This window comes from Rhopalosiphum padi, chromosome 1 (assembly GCF_020882245.1).
Source record: "Rhopalosiphum padi isolate XX-2018 chromosome 1, ASM2088224v1, whole genome shotgun sequence".
Taxonomy (NCBI): Eukaryota; Metazoa; Arthropoda; class Insecta; order Hemiptera; family Aphididae; genus Rhopalosiphum; species Rhopalosiphum padi.
The window spans coordinates 82,104,218-82,131,954 of record NC_083597.1 but is presented as its reverse complement, the minus strand read 5'-3'; the positions used below and the strand labels follow the sequence as shown (position 1 = coordinate 82,131,954).

Genomic DNA, 27,737 nt, shown 5'->3' with positions numbered 1-27,737 from the left:
ATTGTAAGAAATAGATAAAAATGTACCTACAAGTAATAAAAATTATTATGAATTACTTACTACAGTTAATATTTTTAACTAACTTAATTTACTTAAAATTAAATAAAAAAATAATTAATACTTATTATAATAACGTGAGTGTTAAAATATTCTGCTATAAAATTATTTTATTTCAATAAGTTAGAATTTTCAGGTTTTATCGAGTATTATTATATGTTATAATAATTTTAAACTTTGATTTTTTAAAGAGTATTTTTCAAAAAATAGAAAATTAAAAATAATCTAGTATTGTACCTTCTTCAAAGTTGTAAATTAAAATATTATGGTGATGGTTATATTTTTTTTATTAAAAATGTTTATAATATATATTATATATCAATAATTTATATGGCAAAACAACGTTTGCCGGGTCAGCTAGTAAAATATAAACATCAAAATAATATCGTAAATAATTAATTTAAATAATAAAAAATGTTGTGCGATGTTCGAGTTCAATTTATGAGTTATTATTTGTAAGTAATTTTACATTTAATTCAACCTAAAGAATTTTTACAAGGTGACCTATCATCATGACCTATCAACATGAATAAATTTTGTCAATATGTATATTGTCTATTGACGTATTATAACTTTATACATACAAATGATATAATTATACTTGATAAACCGTTGATTAAGTATATTTTATTGAGTTGTGATTACGTTAAAAATATTCTGTACGACAATATTTATGGTAATTTATTACTACTTTATCACGATTTAAAAGTATTGTATTAGTAAAACATGATAGTTAAATTTAAGTAAAGTAAAAATCAAAAAATTAAAAATAACGAGTATACGACACAATATAGAAATATACGAATAATATGATATAGATATAAGACATCGTATAGTCATAGAATAGGAATGTTTAGCTTTAAAAGAATGTCTACAATATAAATAGTGAGAATAAATACTGACTTTGTAGTTTGTACTGTCTAAATTCTTAAGTATAGTAAAAATAAACAAATCAAATCTAAAATAAATAAACTGTCATAATCATCAGTATGTAGTATATACCAAGTCTTATTATATTGTTTAATTTTGATAATCGGTGGTAAACATTCTCTGTATCTGTTTCATATACCAGAGGTGTTAAGTGTAGTCATGCAAGTGCCTCATCGTCATTAAATAATCGCCATATATACGAGTATGTGCAGTCACTTTAAAGCAATGGTATATAATAAACTCTAAAGTTTGAAAAAATAAAACTACATATTTTTATGGTTCAATTATATGAAATATCTTTTGCAAAAAACAAAATAAAATAAAATAATAACTAAGTACAATACTGTACAACATTACAACAATAATTGTTTTTATATTATGCTAATAAATTCATAATGATCTGTATAAATATTACATTTTTATGAAACTGTCTAATTTTTTTTTTTCTGATCACAATTATTATATTAATCAATACATAGATATCATTAATATATAAATGTGGGCCTTGTGGCCTGCAAATATAATTTTGAACATTATTATTACCTACAAGCTGGTTATACATACGGAGCGACTCGAACGCGCGCGTGCGTGTCTTAAAATCACGGTGAATTAAAATAAAAAACACGAACGCGCTTTGATTATATACTAGCGTTTAAAAATTGCATCAAAAATCACGTCCCCTCGAAAACCACTGCTATAAATAGAATTAAATAACAAACCACTGCAGTACGAAAAACAATTCTGACTTAAGGTGTTGCACGGAGAAATCATAATTTATTTCTAAGAATAGTTTATTTTATGTAAAACATTTTTATTATTGTTATGGATATATTTTTTTCAATTTAAATTAAATAGCAATATTTTTAAATTACATTTAGACAAAAATAAAAATATCATCATCATAAATTGAAAAAATAGCTAATAAAAGTTTAACATTTAAAATATCTATAAATAACACGTATCGCGAGACAAATATTTTCGAAATAATAATATGATGTCTATAAAATGCATAAAAGTATCATGTAATTTTTTAAGCCTCAACCTTTGTTATTTCAAAACGTTTTGACATTTTGAAAATATTTTTTTCTTATAAGTTATAAATAGTTATAATAATTGTATGTATATCTAATTGCTTTAATCCGCAACATAAATAAAATTTAAGTTTATCAAAAATCGATTATTTCTATTTTTTAAGAGGACATTATACCTGAATGTATTTTTACTGTCAATTATGGTTTTACTAACAAAAAAGTAGCAAATTTTAATTTTAAAATAATCTAGGTATTTTCTTTGTTATTTTTAATATTAATAGGAATTTAGTAACAGTCGAATGTAAACATATTACCTTTTTGATAAAAGCAATTCATGAACATTTTTAAATTGTACATTTTTATTATAATATTAACTAAGGTATAGTTTTTATTAAGCTAAATCAAGAAATCAAAATGCAAAAAATACAAAAACATTAATTAACTCTGAAAGTAGACCAAATTTAGGCTATATTGTTCGATTGCCTCCAATAGGTTACATATAGGTCTGAAGGTCTCTATAACATAGGTCTTTGTTGACATTTTTTTATTTTTATTTGTTTTAACGTTATAAGTAATACACAATCTGTACCAGTAGGCACAATAAGAGTATGAGCTATGTGAAAAAAAGAAAGAAAATATGAGCAATTTGGATGAAGAAGCCACCCATTGATGACACTTCATATTTTATTTATTTTTTATTTGTTTTGTTTCTTTGGATTAATTGTTATCTAGCAGGTCTCTACACCATTTCATTTTAAGGCGACGAAGAGGGTTCCCCGGTATGGCTAATATGGCCAATTTTTTTATGAGCGGATTAGGGTGAGAGTTAAGGTGTAGGTGGAACCGTTTATAGTGACTTTTGGCCTCTTCATGTATGGTTTTCATGTGTAAGTCTTTATGTAGTGTGTGATTAGATACGTATGGAGGGGAATTGGTAATTTTCTCTGTATAATATTTTGGGATCTCTGTATTTTATTTAGATTGGAGATTTTTGCATTACCCCCTAACTGTAGGCCATAGGTCCACATTGGTAGTAGAAGAGATTTATAGAGAAGTAATTTAATGTTTAATTTAGAGTGTTTGTTGTTGACGATTAAAGTTTTCAGCATACGCAAATGGGAGTTTAATTGTAGTCTTTTGGCTTGAATGTGGTGGGCCCAGGTAAGGCGGCGGTCAAGAGATAGCCTAAAATATTTTACAGTTGGCGATGGGATGTTGAAAATTAAATCTAAAATATCTGGAGATTTGCCGTGAAAGTGTGAAAATATATGATGGATGTACATGTAAGTAAAGTTATTAAATACTCAGAATTAAAATATAAACTACAGATAATATCGCGGCACTACGAGCGATCTGAGATTTAAGTTTTACCTTCGATGTTTAAAAGTTTATAATGTTTAATACCTGTATTTGCGGTGTTTTGTTTTTTGATTTTAAATTAGCGAACAATTATTTACTAAGAATAAGGTAAAAATATTTACTTTTAAATTGACTTCAAAATTATAACATATCCACTTTTATATTATAATGAGTTGCGTTACCTAACGAAAAACTTGCAAGGGTTTTGTAATTGATAACACTAAATAAACACTAATTAGTAATGACTCGTGCCCTATATAAAAGTTTTTGACTAAAGGAGTTATTTTCAAACTGGGGACCACAAAACTTAAAAAAAAAAAAAATTTTATTTAATAACAACTAACAAAAAAAAAAAAGTAGTACAGTTGCAGTATGCCGTATTTGAAAAAGTTTGAAAACCACTGGCACTAATGTCTAAAAATTATAAATAAAATGATCGGCAAATGGGTTCCGCTCTGATGTACCTACGCATCAGGCCATAAGTAGTTATCGAAAGAGTCGCTGTTGTAGATGTATTAAGTTTGAATTCAATAGTATATTATTGTATATGATATACGAAAAACAATTCTGAACGGAGACAGTCAGATTATTTTGTAAAGTACTCGATGTTTTTAATTAAGATCTATCTGAAGTAGAAACTAAATTAATATGCTATCAGAAACCACCCACAAAGTTGAAAATAGAAAAAAATGTTCAACTACTTATTGTGTATACATATAAAAAATACATTATTGTAAAATCAATACATCCATTGTTCCGCTAAGAATCTAAAATAGAAACTATGTTGGAAATTTATTTAGGAAATATTTGTTTGGAACTGAGCCGCGGTCGTATAAATCCGGACATTTTTATCCATCAATTTTCAAAGTTTTTTTTCCAAAATCAAAGACCTTGTAACAATGTACCACTATGCGCAGAAATGTGATTGTACAATATATATATATATACATAAATTATATATCAATGCATAATAATATTAAAATAGTATAATAAATATTAAATTACGAATATAATCGAATGTATGTTATAATAAAATGTAATAATTTAAAACTAATATAGAATAATTATTTTGAACACATAATTGTTCTGTCGATAGAACGATAGAAAAAAACACATTGTATTAAAAAATAAATGTATTTATTATAATTAAGGTCATTAAAGTTACATTTGATAAACGATAATTTTATAATAATTAAAATACATACAGAATGATTCTTTTAACTGTAAACATAAATTATCTAGAAAATTATTGATGTTTTTATATAGTTATATAGTTAAAAGTATTTGAACTTATTATAAATAATATTTTTGAAAAAAAAATCAAAAATGTTAATACATTTTTGAGATGGTGAAAATTAACTGTTAATAGGATCACTAAGTATACTTACATAATTATATAGTTTTTTTAGAGATAACTATATTGCATATTTTAGTATTTATAATTAATAAGACTTTGACTTTTCACAATAATTTTGAGATTAAAAATGCATAATTAGTTTTAGTTATAACTTATATAACTTATAACGTATATTAAAACATTAAACTTTAAAATATTTAAATTATACTAAAGTTAATTTTTCATAGACAATTATTATGGGAATTAATTATAACATCATCAGTTCACTATCAATATTGCATAATTATTACCTCAATAGCGGAATATTTTTTGTGAGAGCAGGGAGGAGGTGCTGTTTTTGATATTATATATTTTTAAAATGATAAAATATTCCATTAATTTTTTAGTATTAATGATATTTTTATACATAAGTTGTTATTTTCATTTTTTAAAACCAAATTAACATTTATTAAAGTAAATAAAAGTAATAGGTACAATATAATATTTATTTTTGAATATAAAATAATAATTAAAATAGGTTAATTAGTGAAAATAAATTGAATGGCTTATCATCGTAGGTCATTTAAATGAATCAAGATTATTAATTACAATAATGATAATTTAATTTAAAAATCTAAATGCCTTATGTTTTAGAAGCAAGCGAATAAATAATTTTTTAATATTTTTCCGATGTTCCTATGACTATTAAGCATTAATAGTGCCAAACCATTTAATTGATTTTCATTAGTAAGACACCACACCCGTTTCCGTCTTGGAAACGTACAACATTGCCAATTTATTTTCAGCATTTCAAATTGTGTATAGTAAGTTTTAATAATGAGGAAATTGACCTAAAATAATATATATATTATATAAGTATATTTTTTTATTTTTTTAGTAATATTTAAATATTAGGATATCTTCACTCTCCAGATCAACATATAGCATCCAGCGTGTTGGTTGGTGTTGCAAAATGTTTTTATAATATAAGTGGTACCTAACTTAGTAACCAAAAGATAACAGCTACTTACAACACCCGCAGATGTACAAATTATATTAATTAATAATCTTCGAGTTAATTCATCATAATTTTATCTAATATATTATTATTGTTATCAAATTATCAATTTGTGTAATCTATTAATAACCAAAATAAAATTCAGAAGGAGGTCTGATCAGTAATTATACATTTATACTTATAGAATTTATAATACAATTTTACTATAAATGCAATGCTAAAGCCTATAAGTAATAAGTAGAACTTTTAAATATTGGATTGTATATTTATTATTTATTCATATTATGTATACTGTATAGAGTATGTAAAGTCAATTAAAATGTGTTCGATTTATTTATTATATCCAATTCGAACACATGATTTAATTTTTCAAGTATTTGGAAGATTATTGCGTATTTATAAATACACATAATAAGCACATATTTAATATATAAGTATTTATAATAAATATAACAAATCAATACATTTTATTTAAGAAAAATTAATTTTACAATAAGATTTATAAAAATAAAAAACAGTAAATACTTGAGACTTGACATTATACTTTTTGTGGATATTTGTGAACCATGGAAATGATAGAATATTGCATTTTAATATTTAAAATTTAAAATTTAAATTTTAAATCTATCAAAAGTTTGTTTAATTTATATTATTTGAATATTTATTTGTAAATTGTAACTGATAAATGTTAAACTTTAAGGTTAATCAAATTGTTGGTTTACTGAATAACTTACTAGTGTAAAAGTATTTTATACACATTATTTTTCGTATATTTACAAATAAATATTAAATAATTATAATATATTTGTAAAATTTTAAGGTTCAGTAAGAAGTACAAATTAGTTAAAATATAAAATATGATTAGATTTAAAATTTGTATATTCACAATAATATATTTTACTTTGATGCTATGACAGCTGATGGAAACACAATCACCACACGATATGACATGCTAATATGCAGCCCTGATGGTTTTTATCCGTTGTATATATTTTGATTAATGAATTTTATTTCAAGCTTTTGTATTTTAAACTTGAAATAATCGATGATTATAAAAATTATAGAGACTGACATTATATGTTTTTTGAACATTTTTATATACATTATAATCAATGAACAAAAAACGTATATAACACTTATAAAATTATAACTACAGATAACAGAGTATTTTCAGTCTTTAGGTACCTATACGGCTATACATTGTACATAACTAGCACAAAAATTAGTGAACTGTAAGAAATATAATATTTAATCTTTAAAGTACCTATTGTATCTGCGCCAAGTATATATAGTACTATTGAGCGACTGCAAGACATTTCAAATAGACTACACATGAAATAATGGAAAATTATCTGTCTTAAATAGTGTTTAAAGTAAACACTAAACAGTAAACATCATAATATAGTAACTGTTACGTAAATAAAGAACAATAACTTTTCACTAAGTTGATCATTACTTACCTACGTTGTAAAATAAGTGTGTAATATAAAATATAAAATATATATAATGCACTTAAAATAAAGTTTATATAAAAAATAAACAATTAAATAAACCACTTAGTGTTGTATACTTTTACAGTTTTATCATTATATAGATTAGTGCTTTATTTGAAATATATTATATTAATATATTGTATAGCTATAGGTAATTCTTAAGTATGTAAACTAATGCAATTATATACTTACTTAAAAATATTATTATCATTGTGGGTAAAAGTTCGTCATTCTCATATAGTAAAATATATAATAGTACTGGTAAAATGTATGTTGTTTGTCACTGTACGAATGTGCGTGTGAATCTTAATAAACTTTTATTTTGTAATTTATACCATCTGTGGCATGGAAATTGAAATGGTCACTAAATAGTTATAGGTACTTTGTAATTTATTGATCGCAATGGCTATAAAATAGACATTGATGTCCAAAACTAAAACCAAAAATGTATTAAATAAATAAATACAAAATCTTAAATTATAGTAATAATAAAATATTTTGATGACGTTTGTATATAATAAATAATATCTTATATCTAATACTTAAGGTCTGTACATAACAGTGTTTTTGAAGAAATGATAAAAAAAAACATAAAATATGTCATAAAAACCAGACACCCTTAATCAATAAACATATTTTTGTTATTTTACCGATTTGAATTTATAATGAATATTGTAAAATCACAATATGCTCTATAAGAATTTCAGATACAGTTTAACGATAGCCGACAATTGGACAATGATATATTTTTATGCAACATCGACGACTTGATAAAATAGACACATATTCAGTATGCAAGTATAATTTAATATTAGACTATACAATATACATAGGTACGAGTTTTTATGACATAATTATAATATAATGTATTCTAACCTAGATATTATACGAAAATGCATTGAAAAAACATCGAACATTGCCGTCGAATTGATATTATGTTTTCGAAGAGTACAGAGGGAATCAGTTGATTTATTTCAAGTGAATGTATCACATATTGCCACAACAGCGATAGAACGGCGCAAGCAACATTAATATCTAAATAGTATTTCAACGAAAATATTCGAAAAACCGCATTCATTGCAAATAATATTATATAATTATACAATTATTGTATTACTTGTATTGAAGTAATTCTGAATAAAAGGAAAAAAAATCACAGTTAAAAAAGACAAATTTTTTCTGTATATTAAATAATAACATACACATTATTATACATACATCTGCACCTACCATATCGTAACACAGTTGGCAATTATTTTTATTGTAGTTAAAAAAATGTCAATTGTATAACATACTCCAAATCATGGTAAGATCTGAAATACTGAAACACTGGAGAGTGAAGATAAATTCATGAGACAGAAAGTATTTTAAACAGTTTATAGTTTATACCTTAATTTAAAAAAGCTCCTAAGGAAATTTCTTCTGATAAATACCAACAAATGTAATAAATTAAATGACAATATTGATAAAAACTGATATATAAAATATAATTATAAATTATAATATAATATAATCTATATTTTATAGATAAACAATATATTATCTTGAAATCAATTGAATTAATTATATCTTATACTCTAATACTCTAATACTCTTATACTCTAAAGTGTATACACTATATGAAATATAGTAATATTTTAATATGAAATAGTTTGGTAAGATTTTGCTTTTTATTTATGAAATTATTAACATTATTTTTAATTAAAAAGTCAAAAACTAAAATTTCATTGCCTTAATATCTTGCATGGATAAAGTGTATGTCTTAACCTCTTGGGTTTTAAACCAGTGGTTGAATTCGGGGGGGGGGCTACTCTTCATTTTTCTTCATATTATAGCGTCCCCCACGTTATTGGAACGATAATTATTCAACTACATTTAGTCTTTCATTTTCTACAAAATTTTATTGTTTTCTATTTTTCACATAATTATTATTCGTCTATATTTTTTTTTCAATTCAACCATTGTTTTATACGGTATTTGGACGTTTCCCCCCCGCGAATTTTAACGGTACCTATACTGGACGTTTGAAACGTCACGTTTCCCCACTGGACTGAGACATTCTCCCCCGAATCAATATGTATTATATATATTTTACACGTAATAATAGGTTGAAAAATAGGTTCTTTGGTTTTATCCGAAATATTATACGTCCTAGATTCGTTTTATACACCTATAATAGTATATTCTACCATAAAATTTGTTAATACCATAACTATTTTTTAGTCATTCGCTATATCTATATAGTTTTTCAGTATTCTATAAAACTACAAAATACATAATATTTTGAGTAAAACCATAGCCAATGATTCATTGGTACCTATAGGAGAAAATGCGAATTGGTGAGTCATCGCGCGGTTTTTTGTGAAAACTTAGTCCAGAAAACCGCATTGAATTTTCGTATATGCTTCGGCCGGAGATCTCTTACCCTTCCCCACCCCCTCCACCAAATACTGACGTCATGACCGTGTCGTCGAGAATGCGTCATTACGTCATATTATACATTATACGGACGGTCTGTCGCACGGTCGACGGACCGCGACGACGAGAGGTCTCCCGGTCGCTACCGCGGCTGACTCATCGGCCCGTCTGGCCGTCGGACGGTCGACGCACGGCTGTCGTGTTGTAGTTGTCGACGTCCGCGGATAGGTGGCGCTCCACCCCTACCCGGTCGATTATTGCGTTAACGTGCACGACGGCGGACGTCCGCGTCGCCGTCGCCGTGCCCTGTCGGATGTAATCGGCCGCCGCGCTCCACGGCAATCATGCGGCGTAGCGCGTTCGTTGACTCATCCTGTGTAATATCATTTATCGTCTGCGACCGTGCCCCGGTCGGTGGTGCTATATGAGCGTTGCAGCGCCAGTGATCGGTCCGGCGTTATCACATCGACACGGTTGTCGTCGGTTGTTGTTGTTGTTGTTGATATTATTATCAACGTTTTTTTTTTTCACAGTGCCCCAAAGTCGCACGTCATAAAATCGTATTAAAATATTTCATTGCGTCATCGTTTCCCTCGCACAGACCGGGTAGTAGTCGCCAAAACGTGTTCGAAAAGTCCCGCGTAATTCGGCGCATTCTAAATTTTGCCATCAAATGTCGTCGACGTTCGCAAACCGTAGTCGTTCCGATGCGTATCAGTCCGACTGTTAGGCGTTTCTGTTCACGCAGTCCGTAACGTTTTATCGTTTCGATATTTTATTTCGGTTCCGTCGCGTGTTATTTTATCCATTATCATTGCTTCGGCATCGGCGGCGGACATCGTGTACGAAGACGAAGAGGCGTCTCCGATCGCCAGGTAAGACCCGTTATTATTAATGTTGTTATTATTATAAATTACAATCAGTGTTGTACCTATACAGGTACACTATGTTTATGTACGTTGTATTAGTTTTAGTCGGAGCCTATTTTTAGTGGGTATTATTACCCGTAATGAATTATTAGGCGAGCACACCACTACGAAAGCGTATAATTATTAGTCACGCCGTTTATATATTATATTATAATTAATAACGAATTTGAACTCATGATATGTGTTTAACTGAAAATGTGAAGCCCCGCGCGCACACGTCGTCTCTTGGTGCTGTCTAATAAACTGCACAATACGAAAAATAGATTTTGGTTTTAGACTTTGTTTCACTAGTGTGGCCATAATATTTGTCGCACGACGCTTTCGGCGCGTGGTTAAAAATACGAATCGGATTTGCCGAAATGTACCAGTGTGTATTTTTATATGGCCCCTTTGTGAGTTTTTGTTCGTCCCACCCCCGTGACTAACTCGATTTCGATATTTATATAGTTCAGCCCACGGTGTCCGATCGGTTAGTAAAAAAAAAAATAAAACGCCCGTGATTTATTGTGTGCGCTCTGACAACGATGAGGAATCTGATGATCGTGTGCTCGTGGATCGTCGGACGACAATAAATTAGTATACAATTAAGATAATAATATACAATAATATGACACGAACCGGTCAATAATCATCAATAATCAGTAGTCTCGAATTTCTCATAATAGCGGCGAGGCAAGTGTATAAAACAATATTTCGTCTGTAAAAACATCCTGTACGGCGCATCACGGGCAGCACGTCAGGGGATTTTTGTCTCTGGCCTTTTTAAATAATATACCTATAATACCTATTATTCAAGAAAACGAGTGTGATCGATCATCGATGCGTTTTTACGGATAGAGCAGAGCCGTTCTCGTAAACTCGTAATCGAAAACAAACGAAACGTCGAGCGACCCATAGACGAGTATATATATATAGCAACCGAACGTGAACGTTTTGAATGTCCAATAGCTTTTTTCCCTCCAGCGAGTGCGTCAACGGACGTATTTGAACCGTTTAGCCGCGGCCCCGATTTAACGATGTTTCCGAGTAATCCGGCCGGGCGTACGTACGTCATGGTGGTGATGGTAATAATAATAACGTACCGCGTACACGTTATTCGGTTCTGCGGTATTCCATTATTATCATCATCATCATCATCAACGTGTGTTCACGACAAAGACCGGCGGGTTCTCTCCGCCGCACCGGTAGCGGGCGGGGACTGGCGGTGTGCGGGTACACGACCGTCGTCGCGTCGTCACCAGTCACGGCTACCGCGGTCGTCGCACACATGTGTGCCCGCAATCGGCGACGGCGGCGGTGTCGTCGTCGGGTTTCCAGACCCTTGTCGGCGGGCGAACCGCGTGTGAATAGCCAGCCTGTTGGTTTCGTCGAAGTCGCGTCGCGGGGCATAAGGGACGCGACGTGTCCGCGCTCGGGACGAATTATTTTTATTATTATTGAAAACTCGAAACGTGTCGTCTGTGCGGCGGCGGCGGCGGCGGTGACGACGTTGAGGGGTCAGGTAGTCGTGGCGCGACGTTCTGGGTACATCTCGGGATGCCGACCGAAACTGGTTTCGCGCAGCATTTGCTTGCTCTCCGGACGGTTTTTTAGATCGTGTTCACGCGATATGGTCGGATAGTCGTCGCCGTCGTCGGAGATATAATAGCCGCGGCGACAACAACGGCTGCACGACGTTCGGAGACGGCGCGCCGTTTTCCCTTATAATATAATAATATTTTATTATCGTCGAGAACGTGACGGCGATAACAGCGTGTGATCGAAAAAGGGCCGAGGAGATTTGAAAGGACGTGGTTTGACCACTTTGGGGAGGGGGGAGGCGAGGGCGTCCGAGGTCGTTAAAATAATAATAATAATAATAACATTATTGTCTATTAAACACCACTATAATATTATTATTGGACATCGTGTAGTTCATGATGATATTATAAGTCAGCGTTAACGACCACGACAGTCTTCCGCCCATAATATTATACGCGGCCGTCGGTCAGCGGCGTCCTTTGAGTGGTGGTCATCCCTCATCGACTTTGCACCCTATTTATTAATACGAGTATTCCGGTTGTCGGCTACAATATTACGATGCTAATGTAGTAAAATATACTCAATACTGACATCACTTATCATCGTTTTGCGCTCGTCGTAAATAGAATAATATACTATCAGATTGTCTGTAATTCTTGAAAAACAAATCAAATTATTATCATTATTCTCACAATTTGACGGTTAATCGTTCACCGGGTCGGTTGCCGACGATGGCCCCGACATAATATAATATATCAGTATTAACGAACCGTTATCGCGCGTCACCAGAATGTGACTGTCACGGTTATTTTTAATGGACAATAAACAAGTCGTCGGACGTAGTAGTAGTAGTAGTAGTAGTAGTAATTGTAGTAAAAGTAATAGTTGTAAGTAGTATTAGTAATACGGTGGCCCCGAAATTAGAATTCACTGTTCGCCAGCAAAGTGTAAGCCTCTTATTCTTCTTGGGGACAATGAGTTGAACTCGGTCCAAAAATTCAAAAACCCGGACAGACGCGTGCAACGGGCGGCCAAAAGCGGATGCTGATCTCGTGGATTATTCACATCGATCATCACTCAGACACGGTTAGGGCGCCACGTATCCGTTACCCGCCCCTCGCCCCCGCCGTATAGGGGAACGAGATGATTGAAGTGGCGGCCCCGACGACGTCGAGTAGACGGGGGGGGGACAGTCGTCGGTAATTATTTAATTGCCAGGACGCGTAATTATTGGCGTCACGTCATTTCGCCCAGAGCCTCCGAGCGACAATAAATTGTGTCAAATATGTATTATGCATTATATCGTTGTGCCGAAGACGTCATTGTTGCTGTATTATATACTTCGACATCATAAATAAATGGCAGTTTCTCGCCTAGTTGTCATTACTTTGGCGTACATATAATAATAATGTCGATGGTTATCGAATTACAACAGTTTTTTTCCGCACTGTTAATAATATGACGAACAACAATCGTACGCAATGCGATACCGCATCAATTACAGAATAGATAATGCTTTAAAATTTTAAAGTAGTTGCTAAAGAATTTCGCGAACAAATTTAAACGGTAGTTATGTTTCCATCGTGTCTATATAAAAAAGAAACTATACAGTATGTCGTCCTATATGAACTGCAGTGAACACCTACCTATATTTTCCGGATTACATATTTTTTAAACTCAAATTGTCTAAAACATCAAATGCGATTATTATAAATTACACTTAACGTTATAATTCGTTACACTCACTTCAATAAATTTATTGCGATTTCTAAGTAGGAAAGTACTTTCGTGAACTGTTTTTACTGCAAATCATAAATAATAATAATGTCGTTCAAGGTTATAAACTTGTAACCTTTTCGGTAATTATTTGAAAAATATGTTACATTAACGCTTTCTAAAAACTTTTGTTATGAGATAGTAATTTTAATGTTCTTTCGAGTCGGGACGCAAATGTCTGAGAAGATTTAAAAACTATACTTATTCCAGTTTAAAATTTATTACGAAGATAAAATGCCTATTTTTATAATTCATTTCGTTCCCTAAATGTAATATAATGTTCAAAAATATTATCGAATAAAAACTGGCATCAACTTGTACCATGTAGAAAAATAATTTTTCTTAAGTGTTATAACGATGTAACATAACCATAGATAAATACGACGCCATGTTATATACTATATAGTCACGTATGTATAGTTTATTTTACCAACTGAAGTGCCTTTTGATATTATTAATTGTTATTGATTTTATGTCTAAATCGAACTTATATTGACTATGGAGCACACGTACTTTCCTACTGACAGGGTTCAGGAAATTTTAAATTACGTTGGTGCTCAGGGCTTAAGGGATGCCATTAAAATTTATTTTTTAATCTAAAGAACATTTTCGAAATATTATATTCGAAAGTAAAATATTATATACATTAATTGTTTAATTAAATTTCTACAAAACAGTAAATGGTTTATAAAATTAAAATTAACTATAAATTGCATGTGTTTTATAATTAACATGCATCTTGAAGATTTTAACGCCATTGCCATTGTCTTATGCTTATAAACCAAACTGTTTCGTGTATTTTAAAATAAATTATTTATAAAAGTATATAAAATAAAAGAAACATTAGTTTAATTTTACATGACAGGCTTCCATGTGCATTATAAATTATTTGTTTATTTTCAAGTGTCCGGAAACATTTGGTGGTCGTCCATGTACATATAATGTATGAAACTAAGGGTACATCGCAACGTTTTAATTATTTTTAAGTGGATTGATAATATATTTTCTATACAGTCCCCAAAATTTAAAAATAATACATTACCGTGGGATAGCTTTTAAATATTTCTTCACGTTTTAAGAAAATAATAATCCAAAATTTATCAAAATACCATAGCGAGATCTACATAATTTTATAAGTATTTACAAAAATAATTTACCTCGTAATTTACGTATAGTCGAAAATAAATCATTAAAAAAAAAATGATATATATTTTGTTTGTGTTGTATATACCTGATATATATTTAAGTCGCACAAGTCGATTCTATTTGTTTTATAATTTAAAATTCAGGAAATAGTAATATACCTTACCTAAATACATTTGCTATATGATGGAAAATATATATATTATTTACCGACATTTGTTTCTCCTTATTGATTATTTGATTAACTAAAATAAATACGTTTTAGATTATATCAAATTACAGTAACTATGTTTCCTTTGTTTTTATTGAGTGCACTTTGTCTGGGGAAATTCATAGTACATAAATGAAATATCAAGTCTACGTATATGGTATAGCATAATAAAAAAAGCATTTATACCATTATCATTTATTTAATTGTCATTTTGATTAAGATTTAAGAGCACAGTAATAGTCTTAATGTTAATTATTTTGTTTGATATTTTTATGCTTTGTACGTATATTTGTATTACGTTTGTATTTATTTATACTCGTTTTAGTTGCATTTGTTAATAACAAATGTCGAAAGTCAGACAAGTTAATTTATTTAATAGTCATGTAATTTATCATCCCAATTTATTAATATCTACTAATTCCAAGAATTAATATCGTTGCTTTATTGATTATTAAAAATTATTTTTCCATCTATTTTTCATTTACTACATTCGTAATCCATCAATTATTTAAATCAATTTATTTAAATAAATGTGACTAAATAATAATTAATATCGCCTTCATATGCGCACTGCCTAGCTGTGTCCCCCATTAACTGTATATGGCCAATTTATTTATGTTTTGTAACTTCAGAATATTGTTTTTGACCCTTCGTATACTGTATAGGAATTTCTAAAAATATACTGCACATTTTTTCTTTTATCCCAAGTTGGGATCTACTGTTATTTGTACGGTGTATTATACTACTCGTATATATTCCTCTGCAGTGGGTTCTATCAGTCATAACTACGTGTTGGTTTTAAATTTTCGAAAAATAAGCATTACGTTATGATTTTAAATGTAATTGTATTCGCGTGGGAAGGGGAAAAAATATAGTCATTTGTTCGGAGGCACAATGGGCTCGGTTTCGGGATTCTGTGGCGCCAGACGAACACAGCATTAACGTTTCGAAGAGGTGTTTAAAAAATACATAAACTCACATAAATATGTATAACTTGCCCTCTTCTAAACCATAGTCTACGTCGTTCGCTCGAATATTTGTAAACAATTTCACCCTAATTTTTATATTGTTCGTAAGCATAATATAATGTTATTCAACCGAATAGCAATTACTATTTATTTAAAACGCTACGTTATTTACTTGGCTATTGAGCGTTTGATAACTCGTAAAACTTAATGTATTAACGATGTTTGAATTCCTCTGAAGCATTGTATTATTTGAACGATCAGTGGATATGGGAGAATAATGCGTTTATACGTAGATATGTAATACGTATATTAATGTACTGGTTGACGTTTACTGCAGGATAATATTATTATGTACTCGGCGGCGATGACGTATTAAAACGATGATCGATGATTTTATAAAGTCTATTTATTCGGCCTCACTATAAAGTACTTGTAAGATTTTAGTTTCTAAAATTGTAGGTATACATTTATTTTTTTTATCAACCATATTTCTGTTCGGATGATTGTAATTTAAAATACAAAAGGGAATATGAAAAGAACAATTATTTTTTTTTATGTATGTTTTTTAGGGTTTTTAGTTTACTTCTCGGCTAGTTTTGACAATGGTTATTGAAATTTAGAAGAGTAACCCCGGTGTCTTGGGAAAGAAAGATATATAGTGGGTTGTAGCTAGCAGGAAACGTGGGACGTACCGGAAACGTTGTATCTTGTATATTCACGGCTGCTCCTATATTATGTTCAGTGTTGCCAAAACATTTAAAAATAGAGCTTTATTTTTGCGAAATGATCACGTATGCCGACAAATATAATTCGATTAAATAAATGAATATTTAATTAATTTAATTATACCTACTTAAAACATAATAATGATTTATAAATATGAGTAATGGAAATGCAATAAAAAAGTTAAAAACAATTATTTGATGAGTACATATTGTCTTGTGTTGTGTTCCAATATATTGAAACGCTGACCAAAACTAAAATAATTATAGCTAGAAATGGGATACTGGAAACAGTTTACACTTTTTCAAGTTATTAAAAATTACGATTGGTTTGTGATTTTCGTTTGTAAACATTCCAGGAACGGTAAAGTGTGTAAAGAATTGCTAATTGCTAAGTCAAGACATCTGAGAGATTAAATATTATCAATTTCGTACTTTATCGAAAAATATTAAGAATAATATGCGCAGTCAAAATAATATTATTGCGTTTTACTTACATAGGAATTTGTTATTATTCTTTTACTAAGATACGTTACCTAAGTATTTATCATCTGATAATATAATGTTAGCCACGTGCGTGACTTTATATGCGATACTTTTTGAATCTTCGAAATGTTTATTTATCATCACAGTAAAACGTTTATTTCTGAAGATATAATTTATTCTATTATATATCAGTTATAATTTATAACTAAAAGAAATTGATATTATGTGGTGTACTATACAATCATAAACAGCTACAAATAGTATTTATATAATTTATTCATCACGTATATGGTACCTATATTTTTTAATATTTTGTCGTGTATTAAAAACATATAAATCATATAATAATACAATATTATACATAAATATTTTTAGTTTTTATTGTTACAGTTATACAAATTGGTATCCACTAAACTAATCACCTTTATATTTTAAGTTTAATTAATATTAGATATATTATTATTGATTAAATATACAAGTAAATTATTATGTTTTAGTTGTTTATAAGACACTGTTTTTCTGGTATTTTATTTTACATAATAATATTATGTATTGTGACATTGTGTACGTATTCGTAACTGAATAAAATATAGGTATTTTAGATTCCGTTTTAAATTTTATTTTACAATTGATACCATCGTCACTTGTCATTACTTTGAAATAAGAAAACTATTGCACACAACATGTAAACTGTACGTATTATAATGATCGATTATACTAAATTGGATATTAAATCATTAAATATATAATTTAAAATATAATACGAGTATATCAATTATCAATATTATATTATGTTCATTTTCTTACCTTCTTATCAACCATGAATTGTTTTCTTTTGTTGTCGATTCTTTTATTTGTAACACTTCCTTGTTAATTTGTTTGTCAGTTAAATACGAATTAGTCATCTTTAAGTTTGCATAGATTATCTTAAATTCTGCATTATAGAATTTCTTTGTTTACTTAACACAACTTAAAATAACAACTTCAATATACACCTTAGACCGTCACGGTAGGTACTGAATCATAACATTTGTGTTCACAGCAATTGTCAATTGATACTAATCATATTGCAGTTTATCGTTGGGTATTTTCAATTTCAGCGATAAAGACATTGCCTAATCTGTTTTAGGCATTACATTATATATTTTATTGACGGACATCGCCATGTCGGTAATATATATATATACAAATATACAATAATATCTATGCATTGAATCGCGTTTAATATATTAGGTATACATATAATATACATATTCTGTTAAAATCTTTAGTCAAAAGCATGTTGTATGAATAATTATTTTTTTTAAGGAAAAACAACATGAGTAAAAATACTTTTTGAAAATATATTTAATGTTTATATAAGTAATACATTTTGATAAATTATTGTTCAATGATAATTTCTTAGAAATATCTAGTTTGTGCCTTTATCCATTTTTTGAAATGCATTGTTAAAATTTAGTAATACTCAGACGTTAGATACTTGAACGCTTTTATATTATAACAAGTAAACTAGTTTGTTTAACCTACCTATATAGCTCTTAATGCTAAGTTGACATTTAAGAGATTAAAATCAAAATCCTTCACAATAAGGCTGAGTAGACATTTGTTTGGGTTCGATCTTTATTTTCTACAGGTTTTTCATAAAATTAATTTTGAATATTAATAAAATAACTAAAGTATTTTATTTGGATTCTAATTTATTGTTCGGTATTCATTAGTATTTTCATAAACTAACATTTATTAGCATTAAAAAATCGATATGTTATCAGTTATTACTAATCCTTTTGAAAGGGTATATTTAATGTTATTTTAACTTTATAAAATAATATATTTGTTTGTTTTAAGTTTTAACTCTAACCGCACACGATGTACATGATATATTGTATATCATTTAATTTGGCTATTATAATAATAAATTTCTTTAAGGTACATAATTTGAAACATGACATGATTGGAAAAATATTTTTATTGCAGTATATCATAGATTGTTCCATGAATTTTTTTATATTATATTTAATGATCTCCATTTTGACATTTTTAAAATTATCTAAAAGTTTATATTATTATATTTTTTGGTATTTTATACTTAAATTTAAAAGCAATAAACATACTTATATAAAATATTTTAAAGTGTAATAGGTTTAGATAGTATTAATAGACCATTAAAATATATGAACATTAATGTTTATAAGACGTCAAACGACTCCAAATGTAAAACGTTTATATAATGAGTTTAGCAAATCCCAAGAAATTGTTTAGGAGCTATTGTTCAAGAACGATTCTACGAAATTAAAAAAAAAATAAAATAATGATCGTTATTCAAATAAACATGTTTTTTGGCTATATATATTTTATTATACAATCTAAACGAATCAATTTTTCACTACCTATAACATATTATCTTGTATTTTTTAAATAGATTTTTTATTATTACTCTACGGATTTCATAATATTATTATATAATTTTACATCAACGTTTTTAAACTCTTTACCTATTGACTATAATCTATATTGATCCAAGAATTGTTTATGAACCATATTTCTTTTTAAGTTTTACGTCGCAGGCGTGTACAAGGCTTTACATTTTTAATTTGGACAAATTTGTGTAGATGAATTCTCGCACAGTCGCACGCGGCACATTATAGTAGTTGTGGCTAATGTAAAAATAATTGTGACAGTAACGTATCTACCAATATAATACACAAAACTAACCAATTAAAGAAAAATTAATCATCAGACCCTTTTATGACAGCAATTAACATTTGCGTTTTGTATTCATTAGCTAAAATACATGATATGCATTATAATGTTGAGAACATTTTTTTTTGGCGAAGAGTGGAGTATAGTAGTACATTATCATATGAAATAAAATAATGAATTGCAATACTTTTTTCAACGTTAAACCAAATCGAATTGATAAAAACAAAATAGCATTGTACCTACAATTGGTTATCTAAAATAATACTAACAAAATATTAATAATAATAATAATAATAATAATAATAATAGTAATAATAATAGTAATAATAATAATAGTAATATAAAAATATAATAATAATAATAATAGCGATTTTAGCATATCCCCCAACCGTTTTCCTATCACAAAGTCCCACTCGAGACACGTTTATATTATATTATTATACAACAATTTGCGTGTGAGTTTTTACGGTTCGAGCTACGACGCGGCTCAGCGGACCGTTCAGTATAAAGCTAACGTTCGCGCGGACACGATATGTCGTCCATGTAGTGAGTGCGTTATCACATTTTGCCCGGTCGTGTCTAACGGTGCGTGTAGTTTGTGTGGTTTGCAAAATTATTGTTTTTGCAGTTTTTCCCTTCGCAATACAGTTTAGGTTAGTGTACTTTTTTGAATTGTTATTTATTAAGATTAGTTATTAACTCTATATGTAAAACATCAGACTACATTATATAATAAATTATTAAAATTCTAAATTTGTAATTGCTTTTGTAGAAAGATTCGAAGACTATTTTTTTCGTAAACCAAATTATATATTACTGGTTTACTTCATACTGTTAGCTGATGACTGCTGAAATTATTTTTTTTGCTTTTTTTTTATTTATGGAACAATTTACGATAACAATTTAAACATGATATTTTGCTAATTTATTTATTTTATAATTATTTACTTATGCACATATTTATTTTAAAGAACATTTTTAAACAAACCAAATCCGGATGGTTAAAATCTGAATCATATATTATGTATTATTTATTTATTTTAGTTATAAAAATATTAATTTCATCGAGCTAATTTGAAAAGTTTTGTAATTAATATACATCCTATAATTTATTATTATGATGAATTTAAAAAAAAATATGTATTTTCTAATTTGTATTAATAATTAAGTATTCAAATTTCGACTTAACTTTTTGGTCACTGGTGTATGACAAAGTTTAGTTGTTTACTGATAGATTGTGATTTAATTTTGTATTTAGTATAATAAATATAAAATTAAATCACAATCTATATTTTTTCGTATAAACAATTCATTAAGGTTTCAATCATTTATAATATGTTATTTAGACACCTAGTGACCAGTGCTTCCGCCGATTTAATCAATAAAAAACAAAATAATATATAAGGTATACCTGTGTGTAAACGATGTATAAATACAGTTTAAATTATATAACATTCAATTGTAATGTTTATATCATTCTATTTGTAATATTGGTATGTTATTTGTTGTGTAATATACTAATATACCAACATCCTAGTGTTAGCTATACCGAGCTATACACTTGTAATTTTAAATAAATTATAAACAAATTATATTAATACATATATATGTAGCATTACACCGTGTTGGCAAATTAATCTGATTAAAGTAGATTCATGTTGCGTAACGTAGGCCATTTAGGGTAAAATGACTAAAATGTCACTTATACTTTAGTTATATTTAAGTCTTTTCGGATTAAATTACGAGGTTTAAGATATTATATTTAAATGTTATTGTTCATTTAAGTGTGTCAAAACATTCCCCTTTGATAATTATATTAATACCGTACGAATCCTAACTTTAATACTTTAGGATTGGTTTCTATATTGATAAAAAAATTACCTAATAGGTATGGTATAAAATTTGTTTCTATAAAAGCATTTAATTTATATTTCAAAATAATTTTCAATTTAATTAACAATTTAAAAGCTATCATCATAATATTGTTTAATCTTTTATTCCGGAAATAATATTAGTATTATTATGGCTTATTAGTTATTACATAAAACAAAATAAAATAATTATTATGATTTTTGTTATTCTAACAAAATAATAATCACGGTTCGAGATTGAAGAATCACAGAAAATTTTGTTTTTTTTTTTTTATCTTTTTTAAACATTTGTATAAGGTGACGTAATAATTTATTTATTTAGCTAGACTAATACGTAAAGACGTTTATGATGGTATTAAGATATTTATACTTTGACAAAAATAAATAAATAAGTACCTAGTAAGTGATGTTATCTTACAAAGATTTAACTATTTATTTTGAAATAATTTGAATTATCTATTATTTCGTCATCAGTGTAACTATACCTACGAAGGTATGATATAATAGTATAGTTTATATTGAAGAATTGATTAGGGAGCTAACATATTTTATATAGCAACATAATCGTTTTAAATAATACTCAGTTATAAACGCATAAATTACTATTTCTGTACGTCCTATTTCTTCTTATAAAATAAATGATAAATAATATTAGGTTCGTTGTATTATAATAATTATTAATCATTATTTATTATAAATAAATAGGTAGAAGATCACAATTTTTATTCAAAATCTAGTTATTATATATTATTTATATAATACTGTGTCTTAGCGTTTATGTCCGTAAATATAATAATAATATACGTTTTTTATAAGTGTAGTTTAAAAACTTAACTAACAAACGTTATTGTTGGATTTTTTTCTTTGAAATGTAGAAAGATAAATTTTAAACAATATTAAGTAATTAATAATAAAACAAATAACATTTAATTGCTTATGTCTGCAGGTATTTAAATTGGCTATTAATTTGTTTAATAATATTATCCAATATATTTAAGAATAAAAATAGTTTTAAAAACTTGATAAAAAAAGTACGAAAAAGATATTTTGCTAGAACATTAAAGTTCTAAGTATAAAAACACGATAAAATAAAATGTATTTTAACTCTATTAATATTCTATACAAAAATATTTTGTCGTGAATATACCTACCATACATATTTAATATTTATAGAGAAATTGTACTTTTATATCCTCACGATATATTTTAATTATTATTAATGAATAAGTTATTGTAAGTAGTTAATCATATTTTTTTGGTTTATTCTTTATCCCCTCTTTGTATTGTGTATTTGTGTATAATAAATACGGAAACAATGCCGTCCATTTATAAGAAGTTTTTGTACTTCAATTGTGTTTGCTCATATGTAAACAAACATGTATTTTTATGTATTCATTCATGTATAGACTGATATTTAATTAAGGTCAATGGAACTTTCGCACTGCATTCGTTGAGAATTTGAAATACTGCCACATGAGTAGTTTTCACAGTTTTAAAAAAAAAAAGGATTTTGTCGCTAAACTTGTTCATGTAGTTAGAGAAGGGAGACATTGGTTAAAAACATTTTCATAAACCGTCCAAAACGTGACTCACGAGCTTTGGCCTTCCATGACTTGTTTTGTATACAGATCAACATTGGCAATATCAGACGATATACCCCAAGGAAAAAAATTAAAAATATATATAATATATATTTAAACAATGAGTTCAAAACTTTTTTTATTTTCATCATCTACATAAGTCCACATAATTTATTCAAACATGTATTTAAGAGCGTGGGAAACAATCATGAATAAAATGAAAAATTATCATAGTACCTATACATAGATACAATTGTTAATCAACGATGATAATCCTGGTCCTGAAAAATAAATCAACTTAGACATTTAATATTATATTTTTTGATCTATATAAAAAAAATAACCTATTTAAACTAAATATCTTTTAATATTTTTTTTTATACTTTTTCATATTATTTACAAAATAAAAATGTAATACATTACTAAGTGACTATATAGCTAAATCAAAATATTTACAATAATGAACATTGTTTAAATTTATACTCATGTATCATATTTAATTGAATAACAACTGTTTTAGTTGACATATATTATACTTCATATTTTAACTCTAAAATGTATGTTTTATATAATATGTCTGTCGACACCTTTTTACTTTACAATCACAGTTAACAAGTGTTTAACTTATCGTTTCGCAAATATAACCGTTAGCTAAATATAATAATTAATTTGATATTTATAATAATAATTAGTCCATCAATAAAGAGTAACTATATAATATCATCAAGTAAACCAGTTTCTTTGATAATTTGATACCTTAACAACACAGTACACGCCGTGTTTTATTTTACTAATTTATTCTATCATGTTCTACATATTTTTCTTAACTAGGTAGGTTATGTATTTTGATCAATTATTTTAGTATTTATTAAAAATTAATGACGAAATCTATATGTTTTTATAATAATATCTATCCGCGTCGCGTATAGATATACACATTTTTTATAACGAATAATAAATAATTACTCATGCGTTGGAGGCTACCTTTTTTTTCAAACTCTACACGACAAATGCAGGGAGATCCCGAGTAACGATTGGCAGTCGATTGTTGGTAATGTTGGAATTATCGAAAGAATTTTAAGAATGTAATCTCGTGCGGCTTGTCGAATGAATCGATTCTTTTAAAAATTATACAAAGCTGTTTTTCCATCACCAACCACTTAACAGATAATCGGTTAAAATGTCTTGATGCTCTTTTGTTTCAAATTAGACTTCTCCATATATAGTGCAATGGGTTTTCAAGGTGAGCAGTCTGATTTAAAAATGCACTCGGGAAATCCTACAACTCGCACTCGCATGTTGTTGACCCCTGTGCATATTCGTTTGGACACCACTGTATGCGCACCATATGTTGTTCAGAATCCGTTCCCCCGCCCTTCGCGTCCTGTCACCCAAACCGTTCGTAGTAGGCCACTCGCACGTCTCGAATCTACAGCGCCTGTTTGAATTATCGGGCACCGATGGCAGACATCACGCACATGAGCCTTCGTAATAAACTAATATACACGAAACTTTTTTAAATAAATGCCTTCTCCCTTTTTTTTACACCGCTGGAATATAATTTTAAACATTTAAATTTAATCATGTCAACCCCGTCGTTTGCCATCGCCCTAAACGCACAGTCGTCCGTATGGCGGAAATATAGCTCCACCATTTGTATACTAAAAGCAAAAGCTATTGGTTCGGATTAAAATACTACTTCTTTTGTGATGTTGATCGCTGCATATTATGTAAGAAGACCTTTGACCGAACTCGTGACACCAGCTGCAGATCAGTGGTTCACATCATATGTACTTATCGGCTATCGCTTACTGGGAGGTCGCCAAGGCGTGTATAATTGCGGGTCGACCGAGAAGAACGGACTCCCCATGGTTTTGGGTCCACTGGTCACGGTAGTACGCCTCTAAAAACTGGCCACACTTTCTATGAGAACAAAACCGTAGGTGTCGCACGCCAACTAAATCTGATATAACAATATAACATGTGATCAACCCGTTCGATCTGGATGTCTTATCAATGCACATCCAATATATATTATGTACGAATTTTTACAACGCTCTTATTTATAGAATATACATCGTCAAAAATACAGTTAATAAAAATGTGCTCCAGTACTTTTGACGTTGTGTAGTTTTCATTTATAATTTTATTATAAGTTTAAATAAATGTCCAAAACCGCAATAGAATTATCTATAGTGTTTAATAAATTGACATCTGCTTGTTTTTGGACATGTATGATAACATGTTGATTAATTTTTAAGCTTTATTTCAACTTCCTTTTCAATGTCCATAACCTAGTTGTGTGTTATTTTCAGATTATTCTTATCTATAATATACGAGGCTGTGCATGATGTTTATTACAAGTTAATAACTGAATACTTGTGAATTTTTTATTATTTCCTTTGTAAAAATATACATTAGGTAGGTATATTTGGTTTTAAAATACATATTTATATATTTTTTTTTTATTGTACGCACTTACTAGCAAGTAGTAATAATATATCATTCTGTATGACAGACAAGAGTTTAATAGACAATAATGGCAAAACGCTGGAGCATGATCATATTCATTAAAATTAATGTGCAATTGTCATGAAACCGGCAAAAGACAGAAGGACACTACAGCGGTCACGTACATCCTACATCCTCTCTATTTCATTTTTTTTTCAATTTTCACTCCGGATATTATAGTAAATTTTAATAAACCACTCTGTGTCTGTATGTGTGTGCATACTGCATTATATGAGTATACTTGTCGTTTAGGGACTGTAAAGATTATCAATAGCATAATTATGGGTCACGAAACCACACCGCACGTATTACCTTTGTGGGCGTTTTTACACTAGTACATTTTAGACGAATAAAAAAACTCCCACTTTTATGTCGATTAAAGTTTATATTTAAATGAAAATAAAATAAAATATTTACCATCTGTTCAAAATTAAATATTTGAATGCATAATGTAAGTGGGAAGTGAAATCCATAGATTGTAATGATAATTTTTATTTTATTTTGGTGGCAATAAGTACAATTATAAATCGATTGTCAAATAGTTTTTGAAATAAAATAATTTTAAAGTGCATACTATATAAGTAAATAGTAAAATGTAAATTAATCTGTATATTTAACTAAAACAAATCAAATTACTTACATGTATAAAACTACATTACAGTAAATAGTAATTTTGTATAAATTATGTCAATAACACTTATTATACGTATATTAGGTTTGTCGAATGTCATAGTATTGTCAACTGAGAATTACTGATAGAGCAAATAGAAACTTTTAACTTTATTCTACCAATAATGGTTGAAGAATTTATCTTGTTTACCGTTTCAAAATTTAAGATTAAATATTAAATATTTTACGTATTATATTACTCATCATTTATAAGTGGTAAACTTAAACGACAGCCTTTTATTATACTTGAAATATTCTACTGTTTTTATTAATTCAGCACTAAGCTGTTCATTTTCTAATAAAATCATATCGACAATTTGTTTCGATTTTACCTATTACCTACTTATTTATTTATTTAAAAATAAAATATAAGCACTTGAAAATAACGTAACTTTGGTGTTTGATAGTTAAATTCATAATAAGTTATTATAGGTGCGTATAAGACAGTATTCGCGTTTTATTATTTCATATAAAAATGAAGTACTAACGTTCAACATGTATATCAGTTCTATTGTTCTTTGATACGTTGGGTACATATAATGTTTTATGAAGATAAGATATTTACGGTATTTATGTCTTTTTTATTAATGTACCATTAAAAAATATATTATATAGTATAAAATAATACTTAGTACATTTTATTTTTATAAATTGTTTAGGTTTACCATTTTTAAATATTTACATAATTTCTTAATTATATTTAAAATTTAGTATTGTAGTATAGTTACAGGTATTAATATTTTATTTTGTAAAATAAAGTACCAAGGTAGGATCTCCTCTTGTTTATTTAACATTGTGGAAAATAATTATTTTCTTGTTACCTTCGCTTATGTATTTTTCCTCTTCCGTAATATTATCGTCTTATCGACGATTGCGCTGTCATCACTTTTAGTACTATTTTCCGTGGCGTAATATTCTTTCAGCAGCATATTTTACCGATTCTACGGTCCATCACGACTCATGCTCGTTAATTATTTTTATTTTGACATTCGTTAATCATATTGGATT

At 28.4% G+C, this 27,737-nt stretch overlaps 2 protein-coding genes across 3 annotated transcripts in view; one reads left to right on the top strand and one right to left on the bottom strand.

Moving 5' to 3' along the window:
- The window catches only part of LOC132931946 (growth factor receptor-bound protein 14-like), a 100,181-nt gene extending 81,805 nt beyond the window's left edge, over window positions 1–18,376 (bottom strand). Inside the window, exon 1 of the mRNA XM_060998065.1 lies at window positions 18,206–18,376. Coding sequence (XP_060854048.1) covers window positions 18,206–18,303 — 98 coding nt within the window. The 5' untranslated portion in view covers window positions 18,304–18,376. The remainder of the gene's footprint in view (window positions 1–18,205) is intronic.
- LOC132931945 (amyloid beta A4 precursor protein-binding family B member 1-interacting protein) overlaps window positions 9,971–27,737 on the top strand; it is a 40,992-nt gene continuing 23,225 nt past the window's right edge. The window contains exon 1 of one of the 2 annotated variants that reach the window (XM_060998063.1): window positions 9,971–10,517. The gene's annotated coding sequence lies outside the window, so the exon portion shown is untranslated. Of the gene's footprint in view, window positions 10,518–20,593; window positions 20,752–27,737 lie in introns of those variants that run through there. The other variant, XM_060998062.1, reaches the window with a different exon arrangement.